Here is a 23,194-nt window from a genome sequence, read left to right on the forward strand (position 1 = left end):
CAGCCTCTTAGGGGACATGTTTCAAGCGGTGACCACTCCCTCCATATCTAGGAATGCTCCTTAGAATGTTATCTGCTTCTTGCACAATTTAAAAGAATTTATTTTCTGGGAAAGTAGATGATACCTGATTTCATAAAGCAACCATTAAAACAAATGCCATTTTACAGCTGGATTTGAAGGAAATAGTGACTTTTGCAATAAGCCAAAGTGAATATAAAGTCATTTGTTAGACTTTCATCCCATCTGCTCTATGCCCAAAGGTGAAGATGGGTGAAGGGACACCAGTGCAAGAGCGTGGCCTGTGGGACAGCCGCACCCAGGCTGGGTCCCTGCACAGGGGATGGGGCCACACCGACCATGCGCAGCTCCACGGGGAGCGGTGATAGACCCTGTCTAATGACACAGGCGACTCCGAGTGAACTTCCACACTCAGAATCCCTTCTTGGGAAGACTCCTCCTTTTCTAGACATCAGGTGGCTTCCAGTAGGCTTTAATGTAGACAGATACTGTCTGCAGATTTGGTAGCTTCCTAAAGCAAAAAACTAGAAGTGGAGCTCAGCCATTAAGAAAAGGGCAGGCGTGTTAACTCATTTATTAATGACGTAACGAACCTTCCTGTGTCTCCCGTTTCTTTAGGTTGAAATAAAAAGTACAAGATGCATTAGGAGCTAATTTTAAAGGTACTGGTTTTCTACTAATAAATTCATTGATTGACCACTTTTAAATTTGGGGTATATTCTAACAGTCTCTGTTAAAAAGTAATCAATGGATTTAAATAACTCCCACCTCATGGTTTTTGAGCATGGGTACATTTTTATATTTGTAATCTTCGGTCTGATTTAAAGGCGGTTACTTGATTTTATTTTATCAGTCTTCTTCTTCCTTTTTTATCCCTCTTAGGTTATGATTTATAATATTAAGTTAATTTCTTAACTGGGCATGTTGTCAGTTGTTATGCAGTTAAAAGTTACTAATACAAGAACCAATTATATTTATTTTATGGACCACTTATTTTCAATCCACTCTCTAATACTCTCTTTGATTTGTTCGATTCTGAGTTTTGTTCTCAAGCAGCTATGCTTAAGCTGATCTTAAGGTCAGGAGGCCTGTGATAACTTTGAAAACTTATGGGAAAAATTTGTATTTATTTGTACTTTTTCTCTTTTGGAGATAGTATATCTCAACAATTTTTCTCATCTTACCATTCTCCCCCTTTTTTGAAAACTAGTTGTTTGGTCATGGAATAGGTTATAAAGTGAGTGGATTTGGAAGCTGTGTGATCCCCTGTGGACCTTCATTCACCCCTGTAACAAAGAAGCAGCATCTTGAATATTCACTACATTCAGACAATTTTTTTTTTTCATTCAGATAAATCTTGTCTCCCCCTGCATCTCTGCTGACACACGTGTATTTTTGCAAACTTGCTCAGGCAGTCTTTATTTATTTATTTATTTATTTATTTATTTATTTATTATTAAGGGAAGAGCTACCATGAAGTAACTTGGTAGAATGTGGATAAAAATGAATTTTCAGTTTTTGCATAAAAATGAATCAAAGAGAAAATAATTCTGTTTAAATTACTGATCTATATAGAGAAAATTATTGCAAGAAGAACAAATTTAAGAAAGTTGGCAGCTTTCAAATAGGACAGTTATTTATGGTTTGCAAAAAATAAAAATAAAATATAAACCAAATGATTTTTTGTCTCAATGGAGTCTGCCCAAAGAGAATGAAGCTCCCCTTTCAAAAATGCAGATTGTGGGGCATTTTCAGGAAGACACACAAGGGGGCGCTTGCCTTCAATGGACATGACACTAAATTTTCACTTTGTAACTTTGCTATTATTAATGGTTTTGGAAATTACTGATTAAGAAATGTGAGTATGTTTGGGTGGAGAAAGAATGAGAAACTTTCATTAGCATTTCCATTGTTGTAATAATCGCTTATTTTATTCTAGAAATTAAACGCATCTTGAACAGGATCTCAACAAATAAATGTTTTGACCTTGAAAGTCTTAAGAGTTTCTGTCTTCGATGTCTCTTCTCACAGAAATCTACAATAGTTGAAATATATCTGTTTCTTTGGAATTGACAAATGAGCAAAGATTATTCCCAATTTAAAGGGAAAATATAGTGCCTTTTACTATCCCTTAAAGGACTTTAAAAGACTCATTATTTTGGGGGAGGGGAAGTGCGCAGGAAGGGATATATTCAAGCAGAATTTTATCTGTACAAAAATCACATTTAAATCAATATATGAATACATGTGTTTTTTCACAAATAAAAATGAGGTTTTGGGATACATTCTATTTTAAACCCTGACTTTTTACTCAACGCAATGGAAATATCTTTCCATACCAATAAATATAGATCCGCATCAATAGGTAATTTTTGGGTAGCAAGACAACAGGCACAATTGGAGAAGCTCAAATATAGCAATTTAGCAGCAGTGAAACATAGCTCTTCAAGGTAAACCTTTTTTTTTTTTTTTAACCCACCTTTCCCATTCAGGCTGCAATTTCAACTTGTGGTTATCTATTTGGGATTTGGTATCAATAAAATAGTGTCAGCTCCCTCCCCTACCTTGTCCTGTAATATAGTCAGTATTTGCAGAGGACCGATATTGCACCAGGCCTCTGCGGCCCTGCACAGTGTATGACGTGGGACTGCAGGCCATCCAGGAGCTTCTAAGACAACAGGGATGCAGGGCGTGTCTGCAGCCCTTTCCACGGCAGGAATCCCGACTCCGGCTTCCATGGATAATCCTATCAGTGGGTCTTTCTTCCCAGACTCCAACTACTTAGAGGTGATGTATCTTTCTGTGTCTATCTCAAAATCGAGTTTGAGGCCTGGCGTGGAGTAGGTGCTTTTAAACATGTTTAATGAAAGCAACAAATGTCCTCGTGATAATGTTCCTGACCTATGAAGATCTATACAAGGTGTGATTCATCCAGTCTAGCTCATCACCCTAGGCATGTCAGCCTCCTCCAAAGACAGGACTTCCGCTTCAGCTCAGAAGCCAGCTCTGTGCAATCCACAGCAGCTGTCTAGAACACTGAGGCAGAGAACTGGGGAGGCTCTACCGGGATAGGCAGTGAGAAAGATAGGTCATTCTCAAAGTTGGCCTGGAGTGCAGGGAGAGGCCACGAGAGAGAGGCAGCACAGCAGGGTGGTTGAGAGGCTGGGCTCTGAGCCGAACCATGTGGTTTTGGATCCTGGCTCTCTTTTCCAGTACTTCCTAGCTGTCTGGCTCTGGGTACTCTACTTAACCTCTCTGTAACTGAACTTCGTGTTCTGTAAAATGGGGATGAAAACATGCATCCTGTGGGGTCGTAGAAGGATAGTGAGGTAACCCATGTACAGTGCGTCCTGCTGGCCCGTGGAGAGTGCAGGGCCCCTGTACTGAGACAAAGCTCGTGATCACAGGGGCCAGGGAGGATGGAAGCTGACAGAATCGCTTCTTGAATTTTTATTAAGGATCACAAAGTAACAATTCTGAAAGGAGAAGATCAAAGATAGCAACAGATGGTAGAAGATTCTAGTATAGAAAATACTCTGCGGGGCAGCATTTTTTCAAAGGAATTCAAGATTCAGCCCTTGACACAAATAGTCATTTGGTAATCGGGAAGGCTCATTCTTACTTGCCTCCAGCTTTCAAGTCTCTGTCTTGTGCCCATGAGTCATACTGGTATTTCTAATATGGTCTATTTTTTTTAAAATAGGCTCCATACTGGGTGTGGAGCCTGATAGGGGGCTCAAACTCACATCCCTGAGATGGAGACTCCTGGTAAGATCGAGAGTCAGAAGCTTCACTGACTGAGCCACCCAGGTTCCCCTCTGATAGCCTATTACTGATACCTGATTTTATCTGGCCTGATTGAAGGGAGGACAGTATTCCTTTCGCTTTATTGCACACAGGGAGGTCGCCCAAGGGGGGTGGGGATCCATGTACGTTTTTGATTAACTTTCACCTCACACATTCATTTCCCATATTGCTGAAGCCCAGCTCTTTTACCTTCGGCAAAAGCAAGCCCATTGTTTAGAACGTGAAGTACCTGGAGATACTGTCATGTGAATCTAAGCTATCCATCCTGTGGGCTGTCTGTGCACCGGAAGCAGCGCCAGGACGCTCGTCAATGGTGTCCAGTCCAGACTCTCTGGAAAGGTTCATGATGTGGTTCTGGTAGTACATGTGGATGCTCTCCCGAGTGGGAACATTGCCCTGCAGGGGGAGACATCGCCAGAGTTCTTACTCGCCTGTGCAGCCACCTGGCATCTCTCAATACCTCCCAGTCCGCACTCCCACCTTGCGCAAAGATTAAAACAGCTAGTCAAGGTGGGGACTGCTGTTAACTCATTGCATTAACGGCTCCCAAGATCACTGGGTAAGGCTCAGAAGAAATCCCTTCTTGGTTATGGGTAAAGATAGTCAAAAGGCACAAACCTCCAGTTATAAAATACATAAGTCCCGGGGTTTTCATGGGCAGCATGGTGACTGTACTGCATATGACTAGAACTTATTAGTTCCATCACAAGAAAAAAAAATGGAAACAACGTGTGGTAATGGATGTTAAGTAGACTGTGATCGTCTTGCGATATATACAAATATGGAATCATTATATTGTACATCTGAAATTAATATGTTATAGGTCAATTATATATCAGTAAAATAAGATAAAAACTTAAAAAATCAAATCCTTTGTTATATGTAGATAATTTGGCTAGGTGATAGATACTAACTTTTTCAGAAACAGACTATGAGGTTCAAATAGTATCTATAAACTGTATATGACTATATTTTGTTGCTCTGCATATATTTTAATTTTTCCTCAGAAAAGTTTCAGATCAAACTTCCCAGACTAAACAACATAATCCTTCATGTGACAGCAGAGTCTGTGCACCTGCACACGGGGGAGGGGAGGGAACAGAATGAATAAACTGGCCGCTGTCCCAGGACTGTGTGTGCGCGTGTGGGCGCGTGTGTGCATGTAGTGTCTGATTATTTTAATTCTGAGTATGGAACAGATTTAAATATACAGAAAAACAGAGGGGTTATGTAAACACTGTCTGAAAGACAGACCGTAGATTTTGTATTATCCTATTTGGAGCTCTGGACACTGACTTTTAAAATCTTTATAATGTGGGAAGAAGCAAAAAGAGTTGTACCAACAGTGTTACCTTTTTAATTTCTCTGGTCAGCATGCATCTTTCAATTCTCAGAACTGTAGATATATCAATATGTTCCCTTGAAATGGAGTTAAGCCAAGTCGTGAAACTATCCACTGTTGCCAGAAACAGAACCCAGGTGAATTTCAAAATATTAAATATCCTCTTGATGATATTATCTAGGAAGAAGAAAAGCAACAAGATTTCAAAGGAGCAAAATGCCATCGGCCATTTTGCTGTTGGGTAGCACAGCGATGTTTTACCAAAGGCAGACCTGGTTTCAGACCTGCATATCTAATACGGAGTGACGCCCAAGACACTCCGCATGATGGGGGGCGTGGAGGAGGACAGGCAGTATAGGAAGTTATGGGTAGGTCTTTCTACACATGCACTGTCGGTATCAAAACCAAACTGGGATAGAATTTTTATCCTGTGGTCAAAACATCAGTCAGAATAAGTCCATGTACAGATAACAGGTTTGATAAAAAGTAGAGATTGCACTCAAAGATATTTCTCTTATTGACACGGGGATAGAAACACAGTATCTGTTCAGGAAACTGGGTCCTTTAATGTTTTTTCTATAAACTTCTTTTCTTAAGTAATGATTATTGTTGGAAACAATTCTATTGATTCAGTAAGACTTTTGATGCTTGGTACTGCAGCTGCATTTCAGTTAAATCACCTTCCAGCTATTGCATAAAGAGCTCAGTATGTATACTAGGAGCATATTGATACTACTGAATTATCTTCTTTATTCCTATTTCATTCTACTGAGCTGTGCCAATGACAGAATTCTGCACATGGGATTGATCCTGTGCAAACCAACAGATGCTGTGGAATCCTGGTGTACTTGGCTTGTCTTCACTGCCTACAGCTGCCATGTGGGGAGACTGATAGAACTGCCCAGCATGGTAAGCTCAGCTCAGATTGCCATCATAACTGGACATCATCTGGGTGCAGCACACGTGCTCTCTTGTGCCCTCAGGGAATTCCACAGCTCCCTGACCATTGTTAAGGTTAGAGGACGTTCCATAGCCGTGACCTAACTTATTTTAGGTCAGAATCAAAATAAAAGAGGGAAGATGGCACCTTAACTGTCTTACTCCTCCATTCCTGTAAACCAATGGTTTCTCAACAAGGAACCCTTCAAGCCATGCCACCAAATTTTGATCCCTGTGATATCTTTAATTTGCCATTTAAAAAATTTTGTCTTATTAGCGATTTCAAACATTGACTGCAGTAAAGTGAATGCCTAGTGAACACCACAATGAATTAAAAGCTGCCTTAGCATTTATTAACAAAACCCTAAAACACCAGCACCACTACCACCACCAAGAAAAACAACTGTTATTCCTCAATCTTCCCCCAATCAAAAGAAGCACAGTCTGACTCTGAATTTAACTTTATAATAGGGGGAAAAAAGTGATTTGTGAATTGGGTTGCCTACGAGGAAGGCAGAATTTCTCCCAGGGAAAGGTTTGCTCTTTTCAAAAGGAGAAGCATCGAAGGGAAGTTTATCTATGGACGGTGTGGCCTCAGGACAGAGTCCAGGTGGGCAAGGTAGAGACAAAGAAGAGTTGAACAGTTCTACCTACTGAAGGAACGGGAATCTTGGAGTTGCCAGCTGGTACCTGGGGAAGAAAGCGGGAATGATCTAATGAGCCAGGCCCCAGAGGCACCAGCTGGGGAGAGACCCACTGAGGTACGAATATGATCACTGGCTTTCCCTTTGAAGTTGTAGCCTGCCTCTGCCATCACTGCCCCCCACCCCTGCTCTCCCCCAAAGCTTCTGTAAAATGCTGTCACACCTAACAGTCTTCCATGAGGCGTACTTCAGAAAGTAAGGAAATGAGAGTATCTTCTGTTGAGCAAAGAAGCCCAGGAAGGGAAGAGCTGCTACATGAAGCTGAACAGAGGGAGGTCCTGCAGATTTCACAGAAGACCCATTCTGAGCCAGAGGTGGCCTGGGGCACCTATATTGCTCTTGCCCCTCCCCCCAACCTGTTTTGGGTTTAATCTGAGGAAGGTACATATTTTCCACAGTGCTTTGGATGGAATCTCTGGCTGCATTGTGTAGACATAAAAAGAAAGTCTGAGCCCTGGAGACTGAAGGACTTGGGGGTTACACCTATTAATAAACTTTAGCAGCATGTCACATTTTGGACAATTTATTTTTTTTCTCATGTTCAAAATGATTGCCTGAAGTTGTGATGATACATACGATTATTTCACAGTTTTGCAGAGCGTGGTCCTGATGGTAAGATTAAATTGCTGTGCTGGAGACATGAATAACGCACAGTTTCTTAAGTCGAGCGATCACAAACTAACATGAGAAACTGCACTTTTAATTTTTATTTATTTCTTAGCCAGAGAGGCAGTAAGGCACAGTGGTGAAGGGTACCCACCCTGGATTTAGACTTTTTTGGGTTCAAATCCCAACTCTACCCCTTAGTGGTTGTGTAGACTTGGAAAAGTTAGCTAATATTTCTCTGCCTCAGTTTCTTATCTGTAAAATGAGGGAGAGGGTTTTTGAGGTAAACAGTGAAGATGCCTAAAGCTCTTGGAAAAGCACCCAGCAGAGATGTGTGATCTAAAGGGTTAACTACTGTTATTGTATGTGGCTGTGCAGCAGTAAGAGAACATCTGGCTCCCCATATGTGTGAGTCAAATACTCCGGAAATGGGGTTCAGGTTTAAAAATTGTGCCAACGACGGTGTTAGACAGCCTTGGGGAAGTCTCATTTTGGGCCAGCAGATGGCATTGTTGGAAGTACCTGCTGATAAATAATGCACACAGGGATTCCAACCCTGTGACAGTGTGGAAATGGCATGTTTATGGAATTAGAAAGGCATCTGAGTTCATTTCATGTGGAAGCTTTGTTTTGCCTTTTTTTTTTTCCTTCATGGAGAAATCTTCCTCCCAGTCACACCTATGTGAAGCCCAAATGACACCATGACTGAGCGGAGTTAGAAGACATGGATTCGGTCCCTGACTCTGTCACTTAGTAGCCCTAGAGTCCTGAGCAAACTCACTGGGAACAGGTGTGCCCTTCGTCCAGTGAGGACTTTGACCTAAGCTTCTAGAGTACCTCTCATTTCCCCCACTGTACTTCTCTCACTAAACTCCTTCTTTCTATGTCCTTTAAAATTAATTGCCAGTATTTTTTTGTGCTTTTCTTTTGGTGGCTTCCATGGGACATTTATAATTTGCTCCCCCAAATCCCCTTTCACAGGTATTTGGGTAAGATAATTTACAAACTGACTCTGATCCAACATTTAATCCAACAGTGTAAGGGTCAGATCTACTTTAAGGAGTCACTTGGAAATTTCACTAGAGATGAGATTTCAAGGGACACTGATTATTTGGCCAAAGTCCAGAAACAGTATTTGATGAATTATTTTTAGGCAGCCTTCCATGACATACCTTCTGGGAAAGTAACATTTTCAAATTTCCCCCAGCTCATATTTGTCTTTGCTTGGTTACCTGGTCCATCAGATTTCTTTTTGACTGGTTCCTCCTCTCGGTCTTCCCACTCCACAGGACCTGCCCGGTGTGATCAGTAAACAGGAGTTAGATCCTTTTAGGGTAAATCAAGTGTCAACACTACTCTTCTGGACTAAAAGGAATTTTGTAATTAAATCTAGAATATTCTGCCTTATTAAAGAGTTATTGGAGAAGAGTTGTAAGAATTCATAGCTCTCAGATTCTCTTTACTCCAGAGTAAGAATCACGTGTAACTGGGTATGAGTGAAGTATAACCCACTGGCTAAATCCTGCCAGCTTCCTATTGTTAAATGGCCTGTGAGTTCAGAGCAATATTTTGGCATGTGAAAATGATACGAAATTCAGATTTTAACAAAGAGAACCACTTATGGCCTGTGAAACTTAAAACATTCACTCCTGATACATACCATGACATTTTAATTTTGAATACCTTGAGGTCATGTTACGTATTTTAGTGTGTCACCCAGTAGTATGACATTGTAGGGCCCCATTTTATTTTTTAGTCTCTTATTTCAGGCTAAGGATATCAGATCTAGCAAATGGAAATATGGGACACCCAGTTAAATCTGAATTTAAGAAAAACAACACATTTTTTTTAGTTTACGTCCCATACCACATGTCCACATTATACTTAAGCTAACACATTAATTGTTATTTATCTAAAAAATCCAGCTATCACTGGGCCCTGTAGTACTGGTAGTACTAAGACCCTTCATGAACTGACTTCAGTTAACCTTTCCAAACTTATTTCCTACCATGCTGTTTTCCATCACATCTAGTCTTTACCAACTAAGCTGACCTGCTCTTTACCTTTCATATACAGTTTGCTTTCTTTTGCCAGAAGGTCAGGCTCTATTAGAGCACTTCTTTATGAAGTACTTCGTTTCTTTATACTCTTGGCTATAAGTCCTCCTTTCTTCTTCTGGTCTCACACTATTTTATCTATGCTTATTTTTAAATGGAACTCTGCAGTTTCCACATCATTAGGGATTTTTTCCCCCTATACTTGTGTTCCCCATTTGTCAAGATAGAAAGGTTTGGAGTCAGGATGTCTGTATGAATTCCAGACCCATCTGGATGGCTGTGTGACCTTAGGCCACTTCTTTTACTCTCTGGTATTTCATTTCCTCATCTGTAGGGCAGGGACAATAAAATGTCCTGGACCGTTGTAAGGATCAAATGAGTTACAGCCTACAAAGCACTTATAATAGCACCTGGCACTTCAGAAGGGCTGAATCGACGCACTTCATCTGTCTGGAAGGAATCTGGAAGGGACGAGCCCTTCTACCAAAGAAGAAGGGCCTAAATAAATATTTATTAAAGGAAAAAATAAACATCTATTTTTGTCCCAATACCTTTTAATTGTTGTTGTTTTTGATCTGAAGGTAAACATTTGCACATGAAATTATCTTCATTAAACAGAATAATGAGATATTTACAGGATGACTAAAAACACATTTTTAGAGCTCATCAGAAAATTTCCTAAGAACAGATGTCGGAGGATAGCAAATATGAATTTGGGGGGAAAGAAGGGGATAGTGAGGGGTAATTTGCAACACTAAGTATTAAAACTAACTTGATAGCTACTGAACTCAAAAATAGATGACATTGGCCTGGAGCTAGACAGTAGGATAATGGATCAGAGTCCAGAGTCCAGAAATAGACCAAAGAATAAATGGTAGCTGAATATGGACAAAAGTAGCATTCAAATTCACTAGAAAAAGGGAGAATAATTTAATAAACAGGGAGAGCATTAATGCCTATCTATGTAAAAGTAAACATGTTAGATCTCTACATCACAGAATAATAAAAATTCAAAATGTAACTAAAACTGGGAGGACATAAAGGGAAACATTTGCATAAATATCCAGGGGAAGACTTTCTTACACAACACGGAAAGGCTGAAACTGCAAAAAGAAATCAAAACCTCTTTGACATCAGAAAAAATTAAAAATTGTTTAGATAACCTGAACTACCAAAAACTAAATCAAAAGATAAGCACTGGATGGGGAAAAAATACTTGTAACACATGAGAAAAGGATAATATCCATAATATATAAATATTCCCTAAATCAATAAGGACAAACAACTCAATAGAATGATATTATGGAAAATGATAAAAACGTTTAAACCTCAGATTTGGAAGTACAGAATACCATGAAAATATGAAATAAAAAAAATGCTCAGTCTCATTAGTTAGGTAAATTCAAATGAAAATAAAAGCCATTTGTCATCCCTGCGAAAGATAAACAATTATAAAAAAATAACAACATTCTGTAGGATAAGGCTATAGCAAAATGGCTACATGTAGTTTACATGTAGGAGTGTAAATTTCTAAAACCTTTTCGGAAAATATATATTAAAGTAAAGAAAATCACATCCCCTTACTCAGAAATCCCATTTTTTTATAATCTCTTCTGTGGAAAGTCTGTGTTCTTCCTGAATTTTTGTTTTGCATTTAAAGATACACACACACACATGTATGTATGACTGTATGCATTTTTGTGTGAGGATATCTATGATAGCATTATTCATTGTGGCAAAAATTTGGAAGCAAACTTAATGTCCATTAGTGATGGGATAGTTGAATAAATTATGCATATCCATCTTGTAGACGATTTTGCAGCCATTAAAAAAAGATGATATAGTTTTATAAATACTTAATTGGAGAAATGTTCATGACACATTGCTAGTGAACATATCAGAGTGATCTGTATAGCATGAACTCGTTTTTGAAAATAAGCAAAGGAAAATTTGCCTGCACACATTTACGTACACACACCAGTAAGGAGTGGAAATTAGCACCGCACATGGTGAGGACTTGGCACCTGTGGGGATGGGTTCCTATGGCAGATTATCACATCTACCTCTTAACTGTTTGACTTGTTACACTGGCCGTGTCTTCATTTTGTCTTTTATTTATGTTTTATTTATTTTTATTAATATTTTTTATTATATTATGTTAGTCACCATACAGTACACCCCTAGTTTTTGATGTAAAGTTCCATGATTCATTACTTGCATATAACACCCAGTGCACCATGCAATACGTGCCCTCCTTAATACTCATCACCAGCCTATCCCATTCCCCCACCCCCCTCCCCTCTGACGCCCTCAGTTTGTTTCCCAGAGTCCATAGTCTCTCATGGTTCATTTTGTCTTTTAACCCAGTAAAGTAAAATAAAATTAAGGCTACCAGGAGGTAGCAGGGAGCAGAATGGTCAAAGCGGAGAGAGAGTTTGTAGTTAGAATTCCATTAGTAATTATGCTTCCTTTCCTTTGATTTTTGAAGACATTTTTAATTTGGCAAGAAAGTCTATGTATATTTTCTTTGTAAAGAATCAAAAGATAACAGATAAGCCTAAAGTTCCCTAAAATCATATCACTTAATCTCAGTCTCTCCACAGAAGAGACTCCTCCCCTACTCTTCTCCCAGAAGTAACCACTGTTATTAATTGCTAAGTATTCTTCCTGATCTTTCTCTTGCATTTATACACTATTATATGTGTCCATTAAAAATGCAAAATACTGTCTTGAGTAACGTTCACTTCCGTTATTTCATAAATGGTTTTATAATGTGCGTGCCATTTGAAACATAATACTTTTCATTTAAGAAGATGTCAAGTTTAAAGTACACTTGAGTCTGGAGCAACACAGGTTTAAACTGTGCAGGCCCACTTATAATGCTGGTTATTTTTTATAAATACAGTGCAGTTCTGCAAATATATTATGTCTTCCTTATGATTTTCTTGATAGCATTTTTTCTCTAATTACTTTATTGTTAGAATACAGTATATAATACATATAACATACAAAATACGTAGTAATCGACTATTTATGTTATTGGTAAGGCTTCTGGTCAACAAAAGCCTTTTAGTAGTTAAGTTTTTGGGGAGTCAAAAGTTATACAGGATTTTTGACTGTGTGGCGGTCAGTGCCCAACCCCCACATTGTTCTAGGATCCACTGTAATCCATCTCATTTTTTAAACTACAGAATAGAATTCCAAGTTTTTGTTATTAACAAATAAAGTTTGATAAATATTCTTAGACATGGGTCCTTGTGCACATGTGCAAATATCATTTCAGGTTAAGCCACACATCTAGAAGTGGGACTGGTCTGTAGTAGGATATGTACAAATAACATTTTTTTTAGATATCAACGTATCGCTCTTCAAAGTGGACGGACTACTCCACTACACCATTTATAGTGTTGTATGGGCTGTAACTCATACAAACACTTATCTTCCCCCTAGCTCCAAACAGCGATATTAACAAATGTTTGGGTTTTTGCCAATCTGATAGGTAAAGAAACAAACAAACAAGGAAAACAGTATGTCAAACGGCTGGTCGTGTTTCTTGTATTAGTAGTGAAGCTGGGCTTCTTTTACCCACTTCTGTTTCCTAATCTGTGCAGTGTTTTTCATATCTATTCGTCCATTGGGTTGAACTTTTCTTTACTGCTCTTTAGGAGTTCTTAGTATATCCAGAATACTAATCTTTAGTCTGATTACATATAATGAAAATATTTTTTCTCAGTGCCCCACTTTCACTTTGCTTTTGCTGTACAGTTGTAGCTTGGAATTTTTCCTGTCTTCAGAAATGTGTTCCTATTGTATGTTTTCAAATGTAATGTTGAATATGGCATTGGTAGTTATGCTCCATTTTTGGCTCCTGATACTGTTTAAGTGCATTTTTCCTTTTCTTCTTAATCAGATTTCCAAAAGTTTATCCATCTTACTATTTTCTTCAAAGAACAGCTTTTCACTTAATGATTGACCTTGTCTTGTATTTCTTTTCTGTGACTTAACATCTGCTTAAAAAATTAATTTTTTCCTTCTACCTTCTTTGGATTTATTTTGCTCCTCTCTCTTCTCATTTTATAAAATGTATCTTAATTTAAATTCATGTTTTTACTTATTCCAAGGGTCAGACATGAGCAATGATGGACAAGTAGAACTCTGCATACTCCTTAGAATATGAGAATGATGTTCCTCCAAAAGCGTCTGTCCTTTGTAGTTTCCTTTGGTAGCTCAGGGCCACAAGAACAGAGACTGCTGGGTGGACTCTGCCTTCACACAACACTTACCCTCTCCAGAGCCTTTTCTCCTTCTCTTCTGTTCTTCTCTTGCAGACCTTTTTTTCTCTTTGCGTCTCTGTCGGAGTGCTGTTTTAGGGTCAGTGATCCAGGCTTGGTAAACAAACTGAAGGGGGAAAGTTCAATTATTTTCTGGCTTTTTAATAATTTGAATGAAAAGAGAAGGGACCAACACCAAACTTTCTGACTTTGGATATATATATATATATTTTTTTTTCTCCCAGCACAAGCTAGATCTCCTGCTCCCATGTCCCTCAGTATTGTGAGTTGACCTGTGCTATTTCCATTATCATGAAATAAAATATGAAAACAGATGTTGGAGGAACATATTTCATTTGGTATCACAATCATGAGATACTTTGGGTAACCACCATTACTCCCACGTCCCCTTGTACCACCACCACTTGCGAGAGTTACTGAATCTTTTGTAGGACATAGAATAGGAATAAGCTGGGCACTTTGCTAAGTGTCCCTGGAGTAGTTTTCTCCCCTTGCAAATAAACTTTGAGTCAAAAACAAAATGTCCTTTATGCATTTACTTTGGAAAAATAGTTTTGCACATTTGATACTCTCCCTTGTGAAAAACAGCTATGACCAACAACTTGAGAAAGGGTTTTGTAGATTGATTAGTTATTGGAGAGGAAAAAATAATGTGATATTAAGGTTAAGGAGTTATTCCAGAATGTCATGGAAGGAAAACTGTGGTGCTTTTGGTTGCCTTTGGTCATTTTTTTTCAAGACCTGAAAATGGTTATGTTAATATAATAAAACCGATAACCAGCATAGAGCAACTTTCCACAGCCCACCCACCAACAGTCTCCCAAGTCATGCAGAGGAACCAAAAGAAAGCCCTGATACACAAAGTCAGCCATCTGTAATCATGAAGCCAAGCAGGCATGCCCCTCATGCACCCACAAACACGCCTGGGTCTCAGGGAAGCTGGGTTTTCTATTACGATGGTAAAGTTAAAGGAACATTTTGTGGGGGCACTTTGTAAACCCAGACACTTTCACTGTGTTCTGCATTATTTTCAGATTTCTGAAATCTTTGAAAAACACAGTGTAAGCAAACCACTGGCATGATGATGTCAGTAAAAAAAAAGGGGGGGATCCAACTTTTCAATGTATGGAAATGTAAAGGTCGTAGGTGACTAAGGAGGAACATTCCTTTTTTCTCACTCGTAGAAATCTGAATCTATGGGGAATTAGCACTAATGGAACATCTGTATTATTTCTGAAAAATAAACCCAGAGGCAAAAAATAATCCTATTTTATGCCAAAAATGTTTTTTGAAAAATGAGAAGATGAACTGACTCTGGAAGAAGGACGAAATGAAAGAATTTACGATAGATGTGTACTGAGCATGCTAACTGGGAACTCCATCAAGAATATCGTTGCCACGTATGTAAATTCCCTTGCTTATTAAACCTGCCACCTACCAAAAAGAATGGCTTTGAGGTTTAGCACATTAATAAGCAAACTTGTTTCAGCAAAATATTGATTCTTTTACAAAAATCTGAACTGCTAAATGCAAGAAATTTTCAGGTTTTAGAGCAACATGTGATGACAATTCCTTTAAAGAAAGGGTTATGACAATATTGGTTTTAGATAAAGCCAAAATCCTCAAAATAGAAAATAAAAAAGTAACTCAGGATCTGTGAATGCATTAGGTGTATAAGTTGGAGGAATTCTTTTGTTCTGGAGGAAAATGGGGAAGGAGGGTGAGAAGGAGAGAGAGAAGGGGCATTTAGGACAGAATTGCAGAACTCTTGAAGATGGCTGAGTGCCATTATCAAGGAAATTCCTGGTGCTACCTATGATCCCTAAATGATTAAGCCCATCAGTGGTTTCTCACTGAGATGAGAATTTACACAATTCAAATAAGGGGAAACAAGAGTCGGGGAGAAAATCTTATGAGGAGTCCCTATTCATAGGTAAATTATCTTAATGTTGATGTTTGGAACTACAAACCCTGTATAGGGCCAGGAATGTTTGATAGAGGGTCAGTCTGGCTGTTTCAGGAAATTATGATAACAAAGTAGGAGGAAAGATACCAATTCTTACTGAGACAAGAAATAGAAGTTTCTTACTGGAACCTCTCAATTCTCACAGTGTAGCTATAACTACCATCCAAGTTCATGGGACACACACACCACTAACCAAGTAGAAAAAATTACATGAAAATGTCCATAAATGACCTTTAGTTTCTTCAAATTGCCACTACTAGTCTGTATTAAGATAAGATAGTTTATCTTAAATTTTATGTATGTATTTATTTATTTATTAACTTCATCTTCAGTTATATCTTAAGTCTGATCGTGTGATTTTATCTTAAGTTTTATCATATATGTTGGGGGAAATGAGGTTCCTTTTACTGAAAATGTACGATGCAAAAAGCATTTAATTTTTAAAACAGGAGAGACCCTTACTGAAGTGGATGGAGATTTTTCACTGAAATTGGTAAAATTTAATAAACTGTCCTTTAATTCATGTGTGACCCAGGATTTTATGTTGTCTATAATAAGGTTTTTTGTTTGTTTTTGTTTTTATCATATATATATATATATATATATTTTTTTTTTTTAAGAAAGGGAGCTGGGGGACGGAAGGGGAGAGGGAGAGAGAGAATCATAAGCAGGCTCCATGCCCAGTGTGGAGCCCAACATGGGACTTGATCTCACAACCCTGAGATCACGACCTGAGCCTGAGCCAAAGTCAAGAGTCAGAGGCTTAACCAACTGAGCCACGCAGGTGTTCCTGTTTTTATTTTTTAAAGTAAGATGGAGAATAATTATGTTTCAATATTTCATATAAATTCTTGAATATGAGTGGAGAGAGTTATATGGGTGTCATAAAAGGGAAAAAAAGAATCCTAAAGAAGTGAACACATTGAATATTAAACTAACAATCATTTAAAATTTTTAAAATGGGAGGAACCTAGTAGTTTAGACCCCCTACTCAAGATGGACCAGCAGCTGTCTTTCCTCTGGGTGCTCAAGAAATATTCAGAATTCTAAGTGCCTTAGGCAGGACCTGCTTAATTTACATAACCTGCATTTAAATAAGATTCCAGGTGAAATGGGAGAAGTGCTGGTCTCCCTCACTATCCAAACATCTGCTTAAGACATGAGTATAAAGACCGAAGAGTTTAAGTGCCTGCCCCAGATTACACCAACAGAACCAACTTTCTATAAAGTACACGAATAGTAATTCATTATTTATGATTTTCAGTAATGAGTACTACAGCATAGGTAGCTGGATAATTTCTGCTGTGCATTAGATGAATTGACAAGTAGCTTTCTCACAGTTTATTCCACACTCTCTGGGGTGATGTTGGAGTGAGAACCTACACAGCCTTTACCCAGCAGCACAGCCTCAGGAGGGGTTGAACTAAAGTCAGAAGAGTGAATGGTAGACGATATCCAATTCAGGGAAGATGGAGACTTGAAAGGGAAGCCAACAAAGAGATGGAGCAAAATGAGTCTTTTATCAACTCGTTTGTAATTTTACCAGCTTTCTGAGAACAATTATCACACATTTTATACATCATGACTGATGCATGCAACCAGATGTGACCCTTTTAAAATGAGATGTGACTTAGGCAAAACTACAAGAAGGACAGAGTAGACGTTTATCTGCATTTTCTCTCTCTATGTTTCGACAGGCTCTGGTGTGATCTGAAGAACAAGAATCAAATAATAGGAAATTTGGCTTCTCAAAACTCTCCTTGGAAAGGTTTGCCTACTACTTTAAGTTCGTATAGTTCCTCCATTGTACGATCTATAGAACAGGGAAAATGCAGATGTAGGGCAACAGGGATCCGCTTGTCTAAAGTTCCGCGGAGCAAAGGGTCACACACCACACATCAGTGAAACATCAAATACCTTTGCAGCTCTGATTAAATACTGAAGAATAGTTTTGGGAAGTTTAATGACAGACTTTGGCAAGGCTAAAATGGCCGACGCAAACTTCCCAATAGCTCTCTACAAAGAAGGACAAAGCAAGAGTGATTAGTAGAAAAACACCAATGACTAATAATTTAATATATGATGTCGGTATGAGTTCGTCTCTACAATAACATCAACTAGGTTAAAACGTGCCAATCACTGAAGCTAGAATAAAATGTGCTCTGCTTATAGGTTAGGAATAAGGAAAATAGTCACTGCATGTAACCCATAAACATGGCGAGGATGATCATGTCTTCTCCTTTGCTGAGTGGGGGAGTGATGGTTATAAGAAAACTCGTTAGAATAAAAATAAACAAGTCATTAGTATTTGACAAGCCAGCCACACACACGCACACAGACACTGTCTTCAAGAAACACACTCAGGTAGCGATGGGGCCAGTGAGGAAGCATCAGAGCAAGGTGTCCCACAAATAATTTAGTTCTTTAATTTCATTGGGAATACAGGGGCAGATGTCACCCTCCAGCTTGAGAAGACCTGGCCAGCAAAGTAACAGTGACCTTTTCATGGACACATCATGTGGCTTGATGGATATCACTCTGTGTCTTGGAGTATAATAACTGAGAAATAATAGTCCTAACATGTGACTCCTTCATAAAAGAAATATATACCAAGCTTTCACCCCATATGTAACTCTACTGACCAGTTCTCATCTTTAACAAGCATTGATTAGACATTCCCTGGATACACCATACTGGGCTGGTGGGCTATATAACTAAGAATGATCTGGCAGGTTCTGAAAAGGAAAGGTAATTTAGCTGAAAAAATCAGAACTGTGCTAGCTATTTTCAGGATTTCAATCAATTCTCAAACCCTTGGCAACACAAATGAAATGGATTTTCAAAATTTGAAGTACCATTAAATGACCATTTGTTTCAAAATAAACCAAGTGCTTTAATTTATGATCAACTACTTCACATATCAAAATATAAGTCCCCTCAAGCTATCCAAAGTGATGCCAGAGAAGTCTTCTTCACCCCTACTTGTAACAGAAAAATAAAGTTCATCCCAGGAAGCTTTATTTTTTGTTTATAGCATCAGAAGGTTTTTTTTGATGCAAGTGAATGAAGACCTGGTGGGAACAGTGTTCTTGCAGTAACTATACTGATGCTGAGAGCAAGCGGCATTACAGTTTAATGAGGAATAAGCTTCTGGAAGCTATGACACACATGAACAATGTGGCAGAAGTCTAGGCCTGCAATCAAGGTCTGTCAGAAAGAAAAGCTCTTCAACTAACAGAGGACCTGGTTTTCCCAACCCCATAATTACCTGGAAAGCTGACCTTCTTGGAAGTTCTTCATCTTCCTTTTTTAATTCTTCCTCTTCCTCCTCTTCACTATCCGTTTCAAACAAATAATAATCTCCACTCCTGACCACTAAGCAAAACAAAATATTTACTTATTTCTTGAAAGAGATATAAGATCATTAAGGGCTTATTAATGAAATACCCCCCAAAGATACACAAACTGTTCACAAAAGATCACAGGAAGAGATGTTGGTAGGGAGGAAAAGACAAGAGATGAAGAGAACTCATTCTGGGCTAACCCTACATGGTGTTGGCATGGTTGGGTCTACAGAGCATGAGGCCTTGTCTACACCAGGTAAGAAAACCGGCCACTACTGGGTTCATCTGATAGTTTCTTTCTTCTTCATTGTCAGTTTTACACAGATGCATCAGATCAACTTGGCAGCAATCAGTTTTGTTACCAAGATGGCCGACATAATGGATGGAAAACTGTTAAGGGTTTCACAATTCAGACAATTCAGCAATTTGGGTCCTTTAGACGAGGCCAAAGTGAAGTGAAGGACTTGGTGTTGTCTGAAGGGGTCAAGTGTGTGATAGAAATGCCAATCAGGATGATTGAGGACCAAGAATCAGCATCACCAACTTCCACTTCACTTTCTACTGTGCAGACCTGGCTCCTCCACATGTGACACAGGGACGTGACATATATGGCAAGACCAACAACAACAAACACATTGCCATGAGGAGGAAATGGGCAGGTAACATGAAAAAAAGAATACAACCACAAAAACACCACCACCGCACTCTGGCTGTTTCTACACGTAGCATGGGACAGACCGAGGCAGGGCAGACAGGGTCCATATGGTTTAGCACTGTTGGGCTTCTGGTCATCATAAGACACAAAGCACAAACAGTACGGATTGCCCTTGTCTTGCCTGATATTTTCCCTGCAAGAACATACTGCTGTGCTAAAAGTTAGGAGCAGAGAAAGCGGAAATGTCCAGAGACTTAAAGAAATTTGAGAATCCAATCTTTATTGGTTTGAGCATTATTTTAAGCTTATCAGGGAAAAGAGACCCAGCATATACATTTCTGATGCTACAAGAACTGTACCATCATTGCAGGAAAAAATATGAATATTTTCAAGTTATATTCAAGTTTTTAAATGCTGAGGTGTCTTTTGGATGACATCACATGATGTCTTCGGTTTCTTTTGGATTCGTATTTGTAAGGTAATGGAAAACCTTGGCTTGTTTAGAATTAGTTGCTTGAATATCACTAAACATGGTCAAAAGGTAAATAATTTTGCCCATGATTTCAGATGTGTCTGAAGCCTCCATCCATGAAGATGCAGAGTGAATGAATTGGGCCTTATATCCTTGAACAGAAGCACTGTAATTCGTTACTTTTATTTTGAAGAAAGAACCAGGCCCAGAATACTGGGTCCAGGCCCAAGGGAATAAATGCAATACAACATAAGTAAGAATAAGCAAGAACAAACCAAAGTTACAGCATTACATTTGACAGTGGGGAAGACCATTAAAGTAATGCCTTCATGGAAGCTCAGACATTTGCAGGAAAGTTACATAGACTCTATGTCACATGGTCATTTGGTAAGAACAGAGTATTACAAGATTGAACATTTTACCCTCATTATAGGCTCTAAAATCAACAATAGCTTAAATTGTATTCAATCATACCTTCTATGACTTTTACTCATGTGGACACAGGGAGCTCAAACAAGTGTTCATCTCAAGCACTCCCAACACTGATTTGATCATTTAAAAAATTATGAATTTGTATGTGAGAAGTAGAATTAACACATTTTAAAAAGCAGGAAATGTTTAGGAAAGTGTCCTATTCTTTTGTAAAATGTTATTGAAGTAAAAGTTGGAAAACCACAGAGAATGTTTTCTTTATTGCTAGCTGCTAGTAAGAAGTAGAGAAGCTCTTGCATATACATTTGTTAGTTCAGAGAGAGATCCTGCCTGCAACCCGTGTCCATGAACATATCAGGGATATTGATGTCATTGCTGCACTGAGTGTGGAAATAACCTTTAAAATCCTACCGCCTGTATCCCCAGAAAGCTGGACCTCGATTTCAGATAATTAATAATGAAGCGAGGCTTGCCATTGCTTTAGACAGTACTGAATTGGCACAGAGACATACTATCCTCGAATGGAAGGTATCATTGAACAGCAATAATGCGATCGTATGTGTGCACATAGGTATGGAAATGGAAGGTTTGCCACCTGCAAACTATGCTAAGCTCTTGACTGCTTGCCAGTAGTATGAACAACATAGCAACATTATTGTATCATCAACAGACTTACACAGGTATTTCAACTACACATATTCTCATTCTCCGCACTTGCATGAAATATCTATTTAAAAGCCCAGTGACTCTAGAGATCAAAATAAGGGCTTTCAATAAAGTGCTTTCAGGCTTAAAGATAAATGTCAGAACTCATCATGGTCTAAAAAATAATCCACTTATACATTCTTTTCCTTTCCTCACAAGCTTGTAAAAGGAAACATATTTTGCCTAAAAATTTTAACACCACGGTCAGAATCGGATTCCAAACTATGAATTACACACATTCCTGCATTATTGCACCAAGAGGTGTTGAAACAAGGCACGTTTAATTTAATACCAGTCTTTAAGAATTTGATATAATGAGGGTGAAATGAATCAGAAAACTAAAGTTAATAACTTTCATAAGAAGTTCTTTAAATTATTACCAACTTGTAAGATGATTATCAAAGACCATATCCAATTCCTTCCAAAATGCAATGTTTAAATTGAGAAACAGAACCACAACTATGATTGCAATGGGAATTGAACCCAGGTGAAAGAGAAAACATTCAATATGACACAATTTTGAAATGGATAGGTCTGTCTAAACTAGCAAAGGGCCCTTTAAAAACAGAAAGGCACAGTTTACTTGTGACTTGATAGAAATAGGCTTATAGTGCACTGCATTATTGGACTGTTATTAGCGTGACGGACATGGCCAATGAACAATAAATTAAAGAGTCACACAGAATTTCAACCTGAATCTTTGTCTTTTGACTCAGGAGCAAAGGAAATAAAACTTTTTAAAACTCATGGATTTTTTTTCTGCCATAAGGCTAGAAATTCAATATTTGGGATTAAATTTACTTACATCCTGGTACACTGAGCAAATTTTGTACAATACTTTCTGAAATTGGCTTGCTGATTAAAAAAAAATAATTTGGGGTGAGAGAAACCAATACCATATCTCAGTGATGCCAAGAACTAGACACAGCAAAATTGGATCAATTTGACTTTCTAGTGATTCTGGAGATCCTGTTAGTAGAGTCTCTCCCACCATCTTGCAATGTTGTGGGCCTCTGTGATAATTCCTGTCTGATCACATTAGCTAGGCATAAAAGCCTGAAGATATTATAAGTAATGCGCAAAATAACTAATACTTATTCCATAGTCTAACAAGTGTAAGGAAGGTCAGATCGAAATGGATCACTCCATTCTAAGACCATCCAATGGCCAATAGTGAGCGATGTTTCGTATGCTAAGCAGAACAAAAACAGCCGCTGAGTTCTGTAATTCTTCATTCCTTTTTATGATCAGGAGGAAAACAGTAATTCTCTGGGACTGTGAAGCTCTGCTTTTCAAAACCTGTTGTCTGCCTTTGCTCTTAACTGGTCATGGATGAGTTTGCCGCTGGCTCTGCAGCCATGCCACATGCTAGGTTTTGGATTGGGAGTGTAATTTGAGAGCCTTTCGAAATTGGGGAAGAGGCAGAGTGAGAAAGTGAATGCATTTTAAGTGATCCTCATCTTTATATTCGATAAATTGCCAAACAACCTTACATGCAAATAAAATCAAAGCTCTGGGGATGAAGGGAGGAGAGACTCATTGGCATCCATGCCTAGTGCCTTACAAAGAGGGTCACAAATGCTTTGAACTGAATGATCATTATCCCAGGAGGAGCCAAAACTCATTTTTAATAAGGGTTTTCAGCCATAAAACAAATACATATCAGCAGAGCTCTAGACCTCAGAATCAGATAAAATGGTAGCAATTCTTCTTCCCTTTCTGAGCCCATAAATGGTGCTTGGGAGTGTCAGCCACATGTTGGGCTTTCTTCAGCCAACATGATAACCAGCTGATTTCTCTGGAAGATCCCATCTCCGGGGCCCAGAGACCCATTCACATCATAATTTTCCTACAC

The 23,194-nt window shown here is 38.6% G+C and overlaps 1 protein-coding gene across 1 annotated transcript in view; it reads right to left on the minus strand.

The window, feature by feature from the left end:
* PIEZO2 (piezo type mechanosensitive ion channel component 2) overlaps positions 1-23,194 on the minus strand; it is a 441,880-nt gene that overhangs the window by 36,356 nt on the left and 382,330 nt on the right. Inside the window, exons 34-39 of the mRNA XM_040632733.1 lie at positions 19,000-19,106; positions 17,649-17,747; positions 13,757-13,871; positions 8,649-8,708; positions 5,178-5,344; positions 4,055-4,221 (exon numbers count right to left, since the gene is read on the minus strand). Of these exons, the coding sequence (XP_040488667.1) occupies positions 4,055-4,221; positions 5,178-5,344; positions 8,649-8,708; positions 13,757-13,871; positions 17,649-17,747; positions 19,000-19,106 (715 nt within the window). The remainder of the gene's footprint in view (positions 1-4,054; positions 4,222-5,177; positions 5,345-8,648; positions 8,709-13,756; positions 13,872-17,648; positions 17,748-18,999; positions 19,107-23,194) is intronic.

Source organism: Ursus maritimus, unplaced genomic scaffold, assembly GCF_017311325.1.
Source record: "Ursus maritimus isolate PB19 unplaced genomic scaffold, ASM1731132v1 scaffold_18, whole genome shotgun sequence".
In the NCBI taxonomy this organism is placed as follows: Eukaryota; Metazoa; Chordata; class Mammalia; order Carnivora; family Ursidae; genus Ursus; species Ursus maritimus.